The sequence below is a fragment of the Coffea arabica genome, chromosome 10c, assembly GCF_036785885.1.
Source record: "Coffea arabica cultivar ET-39 chromosome 10c, Coffea Arabica ET-39 HiFi, whole genome shotgun sequence".
NCBI classification, from domain to species: Eukaryota; Viridiplantae; Streptophyta; class Magnoliopsida; order Gentianales; family Rubiaceae; genus Coffea; species Coffea arabica.
Window position 1 is genome coordinate 45650771 of NC_092329.1, and position 9661 is coordinate 45660431.

The 9661-nt window shown below is 38.8% G+C and overlaps 2 protein-coding genes across 2 annotated transcripts; both read left to right on the forward strand.

The window, feature by feature from the left end:
* Positions 1-856: 856 nt before the first annotated feature.
* LOC113714325 (protein NODULATION SIGNALING PATHWAY 2-like) lies at positions 857-2970 on the forward strand. Its single transcript, XM_027238121.2, has one exon. The coding sequence runs from the start codon at positions 1136-1138 to the stop codon at positions 2687-2689; it is 1554 nt and encodes a 517-aa protein (XP_027093922.1). The 5' UTR covers positions 857-1135; the 3' UTR covers positions 2690-2970.
* Positions 2971-6868: 3898 nt separating this feature from the next.
* Positions 6869-8852, forward strand: LOC140015957 (uncharacterized). Its single transcript, XM_072068792.1, has 2 exons — positions 6869-6895; positions 7860-8852. Exons 1-2 carry the CDS (start codon positions 6869-6871, stop codon positions 8850-8852), a joined length of 1020 nt encoding a protein of 339 aa, XP_071924893.1.
* The last annotated feature ends 809 nt before the right edge of the window (positions 8853-9661 follow it).

Sequence of the window (9661 nt, forward strand, 5' to 3'; positions counted from 1 at the left end):
ATTTGGGGTTGGGGAAGAATAGGATTTGTTAAATTTTGGAGAAGAGATGGAGGTGGCAATGGTGGCTTTGGCCATGGCAGTGGCAGAGGACTAGCAGGCTGATAAACATTCTGGGGAAGGGCTAAGGAGCAATGGTTTGACCATAACGTTTTGGGCTTTTGGTTAAGTTAATAATAATGTTAATTTTAGGAGGGGAAAATTTGTCTATTAAGATAAAATTTGCCCTTTAACCTAATTTCTGTTCTGGCAGTATCGCCAACCTCTTATATTAGGAAGAAGTACCACAAGATAGTTTTGAATGCATGCTTAATCTCAAAATGCTCAAACGGATTATAATATCTTAAATTCTAATAAATCCACTAATAATTAGGTAGTTGATTAACTGATATGGCTGATTATAGGGGAGTAACAAGTTGTTAAGTGCTAATTGGCTTGGGTCTGCAAATAAAAAAAAAAAAGAAAAAAAAAACTTGAGTTCTGAAAGCCATGTTGTAACCTCCAATCACCTACTTAACTAATGTGGCTTGAGTCTGAAATTTTTCTGGATCTTGAATCTATTTCAACAGATTATTGGAAATTAAAATGGTTGATTAGTAGATTTGACGATTGTAACATGTACGAAAGGGTGTTGTAGCGATTTATATGTTAGAAGATAATTTTGAAATTTCTTGTATTTTTTAGGTCTGTTCATAATTTTTTAGATTTATTGTATCTATTAAGTTCCAAATCTATAATTTTTAATAGATGTTTAATCTGTCATAGTGTAGTGATGTAGATCAATTCATGCTGGACGACTTTTAATAATTTGTCAATGAAATTTACTTTTTATAAAAAAAAAAACTAATATAGTATGCACGCCATCACTACAGGAAATCTTGATTAAGACCCTAATGTTTATAACGGCAAAAATATGCTCTGGAATAGTGGTCCACATGTAAACCTTTGCTTATTCCCTCCTTTATAAATACCCTATTACTGAACTTTTGCTAACCAGCCGTCCCACCTTTCAGACTTTTCCTCTATCTATTCTAAGCCCTTCTTTTATTTAATCCTCAACATTTCAAAGAAACAACATTCACACCATAATAGTCTTAGCCGTAGCAAAGTCATTAAAGTTTAATTCCTTTGCCAAGGCATGGCAGTGGTTTTTAGGAACACCATGATGGACGTTGATTTTCCTTGTTATAGCACCACCACCACCACCACCGCCACCACGACGGCAACTACTACAACCACCACTACCGCCACCTCTAGTGATGACAATTGTTGCGACTGGAATGACTGGTCCTCAGTTGTCGACTGGGATGAAATCTCCTGTGATGGTGATCACATGACGAAAGACGATGGTTTTCATGACTTGTTGGAAACCATGACTGATGAAAACGTCACCGTCCAGCACCCTTCCTGGTCCCTCCCTGACAGGCGGAGCTCAACCGTCTCCCCGGAAACCGTCATGATGGACTCGGAAGATGACGGTGGAGAGGATTTTAAAGGGCTCCGCCTTGTTCACCTGCTGATGGCAGCTGCCGAGGCGCTGACCGGTGTCAACAAGAGCCGTGAGTTGGCGAGGGTGATATTGGTTCGGCTCAAGGAGTTGGTTTCTCCAAACGATGGCTCTAATATGGAGAGATTGGCCGCCTATTTCACTGAAGCCTTGCACGGCTTGCTTGAAGGTGCTGGAGGGGCAGCAGCAGGGGTGTACGGTAAGCATTTTTCGGGTCATCATGGGCCTCACTTGAAGGATGATCATCACCATCAGACGGATGTCCTTGCAGCATTTCAGCTGTTGCAGGACATGTCACCTTATGTTAAGTTTGGCCACTTCACAGCTAATCAAGCAATATTGGAGGCTGTTGTCCATGATAGAAGAGTCCACATTGTGGACTATGACATTATGGAGGGAATCCAATGGGCCTCACTAATGCAGGCCCTAGTGTCCCGAAAAGATGGCCCATCAACCCATCTCAGGATCACTGCCTTATCTAGGGGTGGGAGTGCCCGCCGGTCATTCACGACCATCCAAGAGACCGGTCGACGGTTGTCGGCATTTGCGGCATCCATCGGTCAACCGTTTTCATTCCATCAATGTAGGTTGGATTCAGATGAAGCATTCCGACCATCTTCTTTGAAATTAGTTCGAGGAGAAGCACTAATTATAAATTGTATGTTACATTTGCCACATTTTAGCTGCCGAGCTTCAGAATCGATTGCTTCATTTTTATCCGGAGCCAAAACGCTAAACCCGAGATTAATTACTTTAGTTGAAGAGGAGGCAGGCCCCATTGCAAACGAAGGGTTCGTTGGCAAATTCATTGACTCATTGCATCATTACTCTGCAATTTATGATTCGCTTGAGGCAGGATTTCCACTGCAGGGCCGGGCTCGGGTGCTTGTGGAGCGTGTATTCTTGGGCCCCCGAATTGCCGGATCAATAGCCCGCATCTATCGGGCCCAAGGTGACGCGGAAGGGGGATCTTGGGGGGAGTGGTTGGCGAGCATGGGATTCCGTCCAATTAGCGTTAGCTTTGCTAATCATTGTCAAGCAAAATTGTTGGTGGGGCTTTTCAATGATGGGTATAGGGTCGAGGAGCTGGCCTGCAATAAACTTGTACTAGGATGGAAATCCAGACGCCTTCTCTCTGCTTCCGTTTGGACACCCCCAGATAATGATATGCAAGTAAAACAATAATAATAATAAGGGTAAAATATCAAAAAACTTGGAGGTTCTCTAACTTTTTAGTTAGTTTTGTGCTTTTGTTTTCAGTTTTAGTGATTAGAGAAGAGATGAAAGCAAAGCTTGATGTTAATTAGAAGGTTGTGTTTGTAAGTTTCGAAAACTAGTAATTTGCCTTTTTGTTAGATGACGTTCGTAGAGGTATTTTTTTTAGAAAGGAAGACTTGGATGAAGGTTTCTATACATGGATGAATACGCACCTTAATTAAAAAACACGAGCCAAGTTTGGACTCTCTTTTTGCTCTCTCATCAAACAATTGAATTGACCATTTATGTCCTTGTTCATTTGCCTAGGAGTATTTAAAAAAAAAAAGAAAAAAAGAAAAAAGAAGAACAAGTCTGTGCGACCTCAATAGGTTCTCAATTTCCTTCTTATCATCATGATATCCAGCATCCTTCAATTTTTTTTTTTTTAATACTCCTCCACCTTTTCTTACATCCTTCTCACCTCGAAATGTCAGACACAGGAAACAAGCCCTGGACTTGGCAGCGGAATTTAGACATTTTAATATCTCTCTCTCTCTCTCTCTCTCTCTATCTCTTTGACGTTAATGGATTCTAGCATATGAGACTTATGAGTAGCATAAATGTTCAACATCTCACGAATTTTATTTGTTCTGATGTATCTGTATCAAGTTGCCTATAGCTTTGTTTGTTTTTCATTGGAAGAGCATTCGGTGTGGATGCAATATATTATATGTATCCTCAAATTAGGTGAAATTTCAATAAGAAATACTTTTTTTTTTATTTTATTTTTAGGGAGAACCATTGTGATAGTGGGCTGTTTAGTTAGCAGACTCCACTTGTTTTATTAATAAACAAGAAAATACAAGAGGGGTCTTTATTACCTTACCTCAGCTTGAGTTAAAACGCTGACTATAGAAAAACAGATATCAATTTCAAGGAGCCATAAGGCATGCAAAGGCAAAACCTAAAAAAGTAATGCATCTGGCAAGAGGCTAAATTACTTTTCTTGACGCCGTGAACCAAAGCGCAATGTCCTTTATGTTTTATTGCATCAATTTGGGTTTTATGCTTCCATCAATCTTCCAATGAGCTTTTGTTGTAAAGGATTCACTTAATTGAGCAACATATAATAGCCCCTTAAAATAATTATAAATTGGAGTCCATTGAGACGCAATGTTTAAATTCCCCCAGCAAGCTTTCTTGACCAAAGAAGGAGAGAGAGACCCGCAATCGAGTTTTGAAATTATCCCGTTGAAAAATTGGTGGAGATGTCCAGCAATTTGAAATACTTGCTTTGATTTTTTGACTTCGATTGTTGCATGTAATCCTAGCTCAATGTCCGAAGATTTTACCTATGTTTCTTTTTAAACCCTCCTACCCTTTGCTACACCCTTTTCCACCTGTTGAACCTTGAACCTGATTGGGGAGCACTCTTCTGACTATTGAACCAACCCTAGTGATTAAAGATTTTACCTATGTAGTAGTCCTTAACTTTCAATTTATCTGGTTTTAAACCTTTAAGTTCCAACTTCCCATGCCGGACCATCATCTGTAAAGTATCGCACAAGTGTTCTGGTAGTTATCAAAATTTTTCAAAGTTTTATTTAACATTTTATATTATTTTTTGTATCAATTGATCCACCAAACTCTTAAAAGTGATCAATTGGGCTGTTTCATCTATTTTTTGGGGTAAAAGACACAAAATTCATGACATGTGAGCAATAAATTGCATTTTTGGGGACATTTTCTCCATCTCATAAGAAATAGTAGAGTACACTATGTAGGACTTAGAAAATTTTGTGGTTTATTGATGCACTTTGTTGGAAAATTTTTTGGAAACTAAGAATGCTATAACACAAATAATCCTTGTACTCATAAATCTTTTAGGGAATAATAATACTTTAGCAAGAAAGTAACTTTTTTTGTGTTTAAAAATAAAGAAAAAGGAAAATTACAAAAAAAAAGGCATCAAAATCTTTAAGGAAATTTTGTATTGGCGAATAGGTTAAAAAAGTGAAAAAAAAGAACATCACATAAAAGATCAAAGTTCTTAGAAAAGAAATGCAATAATATTTTCCTTCCTAATAAGAAGTATTTCTGTTTTATTTTTTTTTATCCTATTCACAAACATGATATTTTTTTTAAAGGTTTTGTCTTGAGTATTTTGTTGTTTTTTGTTTTTGAAATGCAATCCTATTTAGCCTTTTGTTAAGATGCTTCTATTAATGTTGCAAGGACCGTTTTATGTTACAAACCTTTCTAAGAACATTATTGTTTTCGTCTCGTCTAGTTTTGCCAATTTTTTTCAGAACAGCACGCTAAAGTTACTGTACTTTTCTAAAGTCTCATTTAGTCCATATGGTATTTCTCGTCTATAAAATAACAAGAATGCCCTTACAAATGTGGTGTGTGACTCATGTGCTATGAATTCCATCTATTTTAATCTAACAAATAAACGGAATGGCATAATTACTGTTAGGAATTGAGTGGTTTCATTGAAGCAAAAAATAGTATCATAGACTAAATGAGATTTTGAAAAAGTTTGGCGACCAATGATGTATTTTATCCTAAAGTTTCTTTCTTTTGAGCAAGCAAAAAATGTTCCACATAAACATTACCAAAGTTTGGCTTTCAACCGTGGAGACTTCTCAAGTATCGAATTCAGGTGCCTTTGTACCTATCAACGGTACGGGCTTGGACCTGGACCTAGACCCGGATCGGACCTATCAAATTTTTTCGGGTTTAGGTAGGAATATAATTCCACTACCCGAGCATTTACTCGAAGAAAAAACGGATTAGATATGGATATAGTATTCCGACTCGTATCTATCCCGACTCGTTTAAATAGATTAATAATTTAAAAATATATACTTATCAAAACAATAATAATTCTATAGTTCTATTTGCAAATTTTTCAAACCCTAATACTCCAATTTAGCCGCACATCGCTCTCACTCTCTCTACTCTTTTGCTTTGCCAGTCTGTCATCCCGTCTCCAAGCTTCCAAGAGGAGTAAGACGAAATCCCTCACACTCTCTCTTTCTCGTCGATCCGCTATTCTGAGCTTCCACCATGCTGTTTGCCATTTTCGTTGATTGTCGAAGACTCGAAGCTTCAGATTGTCCGCCATTCTGTTGATTGTCAAAGCTACAGCAGCGACTAGTGAGGCCCGCCATTGATGACTCTCTTTCTGTCTCTCACGGTGTCTCTCACGGTTGCAACTCCAAAGAAGCATATTTTCCGGCGACACTCCCTCTCTCTCATGAGTAATTTTTTTTTTTTTTTATAAATTTGTCAATACCCTAAAAGTTTCTAAAATATCATGGTGAAAGCCTCCATTCATGGTGAAACCACTATTCCATCTTTCTCTCGCTATCTATCTTGGCCCTTGGGAGGGAGTCCTTGTTTATGCAATTTCAATTGCTTCCTTTTCATTCTCTAATAAGTGTGCCTCAAATTTATCCCACCGCTGGGAGAGGGTTCTTGTTGAGTCCAATACCCAATTTTAGTTGCCAGTCGCCATGCTACCTCTTAGGTTGATTCGAATTCACATATTCATATTTATCCATATTATCAACAACCATTATCCCCATCCTGTAAAAAAAAATGGTTGTAGCTTTTCATTTTCTCTGCAGTTTTACATCCAAAGGCATGAGTTTTTTTGTGGTGACCTAGTAAAAAAACTAGAAGCATCCTTTAAATCAACATCTTGTGGTTGATATTTGTGTACGCTAGATTCTTGATTCTACCAGTTTGAAATTTGACATGCTTGCCCAAGAATTTTTTTTTTTGTTTTCTTTCACAACTTCACCAGGCTTGTTTTCTTTCTAGTTTGAAATCTATGTAATTTGTGATTTAGGTTTGTGATTCGCTTTGAATGACTACATAATTTGCTGCAAAACATGCTTCGTTTTTAATCTTGGCAAAATAGGTTTCGTTTTTAAGTTGTTGCAAAAAAAGTTTTGACGGATCTCTCTTTTTCTGGGTAGTCCCGACCCGGATCCGAAATCCATCGAACCCGGTTCCAAGGGTCCCAAGAGATGGAGTAGAAGACCCGTCAGGTAGACAGATCGGATCCGAAATGGGAATACCATAACAAGTTCGGGTCCAAAATGATGAATTTCAGCCTGAACCCGACCCGTTGACAGACCTATTTGTACATTAGCAATGTCCATACTTGATTCCACATCGACTGTAAAAGGACACATTTAAACATTTTTGTATAAAATTTTTTTCTGGGCATCACCATATAAACCTTAAACCAATCCAATAAATCAAGTTGAAAATTCTACTGCAACAATCAAATTGATCCATTTAAGAAAGTATAACTGCTTTAGAAAAGGATAACAAAAAACTTTGGTAATTACAAAAATCCCCACCAAAAATGTCAATTTCTCACTTTGGCACCCCTATCCAATCGGACTCATATTTACCATAGACTCACCAAGTTTTCCGCATATAATAAAGGATTAATCTTATATGGACCGTCAGTGTATATACTATCACCATTAGATATATTATACATATTTTAAATTTGAATTTGAAATCCAAATATTACTTATGTGTCATCCATCCAATCATAATAGTATATATAAGATTTACTCTATAATATAATCGACCAATTAGCCCTAAACAAAGTGTGTTTCATCATGCAAAATGAATATTTTGCATAAAAGTAATCACCCAATAAAAGCAATTAGTTTTAAATGTGGATAAAAAGATATGTATACAAAGGCATATTTACTTTTTCAATTATTCATTCTATTCAGAAATAGTTTTTATTTTATAATACTTTATGCATATGACATTACATGTTTCTAGCCTAATTGTTAATTTCATTTAGGGAATTTTCAACCTTTGTTGCAATACATAAATCTTTGATGACAAAAACCAATATGATTTGCCATTGCTAGATTGATTATATTAAAAAAAATGATGAGTCTAGGGACCAGATTGATCCAATTATAAAAGAAGGGGACAAAGACAAGATTTTTGTGCCTACTAAGTAGGTATTTTCATTCTCCAGTTTTGATCAATCTGCGATTGGATGTGGTCTAGCTACATCTAATCGATCCGTTCCTGGTTTTCCTCTTGCTGGTTTGTTTTCTCTTGTCTTCTTTCTTTTTTTGATCTCGTTTGTTTTCTCTGTGTGTGGCAGAATCAGCTGGTGCGGGGAACTGATAAGGAGGCATCGAAGGCCTCGGACTGGCTTCGGATCTGTGCTGGAGTGGTAGCTACTGGAATCCTCAGTGTGTGGTCTGTGGAAGGTATCATGGACAGTATAGAGGAAGTTTTGAGGAAATTCAAGTTATCAGAAGAGGAAAGAGTGGGAGTCTGTTTGGAGGAGGAGGTGGTGGCTCAGAGTGTTAGGGAGTGCAAACTAAGTTTGATTGGAAAGGTTTGGGGAGATAAACTGGCTAATATTGGCGGTATTAGGAGTTTTGTGAGGGTTATGTGGCCTCAGGTGAGGAACCTGCGAGTGGTAGAGATTGGCCGCAACTTGTTTCAGTTCCTGTTTGAGAAAGAAAAGGATATGGATATGGTTCTAAATAAGAGACCGTGGATCTATGATGGTCAACCTCTGATTCTTTTGAAGTGGAGAGCTAGCTTGGAAGAGGATGGGGAGGCATTGAGTAAAACTTTGATATGGATTCAGCTCTGGAATGTTCCAATTCATTGGATCACCAAGGATGTAGGCAAGAAAATAGGAAGCATTTTCGCCATCCCTCAGGGAGGGGGGAAAGAAGGTAAACATCTAAAAATCCTTGCCGAGATCGATCTGTCTGTTCCTTTACCAAGGGGTTTTATGGTTAAGAGTAATGGAGTGGTGAAGTGGATAGAATTTAAATATGAAAAATGTCCTGATTTCTGTTTTTGTTGTGGTATGGTTGGGCATAGTGAGAGGATCTGTGGGAGGAAAGGGTTGGCTAAGGACAGGGAACCTCAGTATGGGAATTGGTTGAGAGCTAGCTATCCTAGAAGTCCAAATAGGAGAAGCAGGAGTGAGAGTGAATTTAGGGGGGCTGACAGGGAGGAATCTCAAGCTCAGACTATGAGTGAGGAAAATGCTAAGGACAAAAAATTGTTGTTAACATATACAGCAGCATTTCATGAGGGGGAGGGGTGGGGTCTAACTCTGAGGGAGAGGTGATCAGGAAGGATTTTTTGGGGGGAGGGGAGAAGTCTCTGATCGAGCAGAAAGTTGGAGAGGAGAGGGGTATTGGAGGAGGAGTGGGAGGGGAAATGGATGGGAGGTTAGGGGATGAGGGGGATGGTAAGTCTGGAAGAGGGGAGGGTGGTGGTGCAGATAGCACCAGGGCGGAAAGGATTTAGAAGATGACACAGGGGGTGAGCCAGGGGGAAGGGCTAGTGGATGAGCTGGCTGATCTTATGAGGGTTGATGGGGAGCGAGATGTGAGGAGGGTGCTAGGGGATGACAGGAAGAGTAAAGGAAGCAAGGGGGAAATGGAGGAAAGGAAGAAGACAGGAAAGCAGGGGGTAGAAAGAAAGGTCTGGATAGGACAAACAAAACATGGAAAAGACTAGTATTGGAAGTAAGTAGGAGAAGGCCTCTAGTGGAAGTCAATCAGGTGGATGGGGGGAATGAGAGGTGGAAAAGGAAGATGGAGACTATAGAGTGGGAGGGAAAGGAGGAACAGGAAGGGAAGGAAAATATGAAGAAAATAAAATCTGTTAGAGGGAACTGTGAGGGGATGGAACTAGCTGAGGGGTTGGAGCCCACCCTTTTTGGGGCTCCAAGTGGTAAATGAGAGCTATGGTGTGGAACTGTTGAGTTGTGGGGAGCCCCTTGACAGTTCTCCAACTGAGGGAGGTCGTAAGACTCCACTCTCCATCTTTGGTTTTTTTGTCAGAAACAAAAAAGAAAAAAAAGCTTTTTGAACAGTGTTAAGCAATGGATTAAGTTTGATAATGTCTTTGTGGTTGATCCAGTAGGTTTGG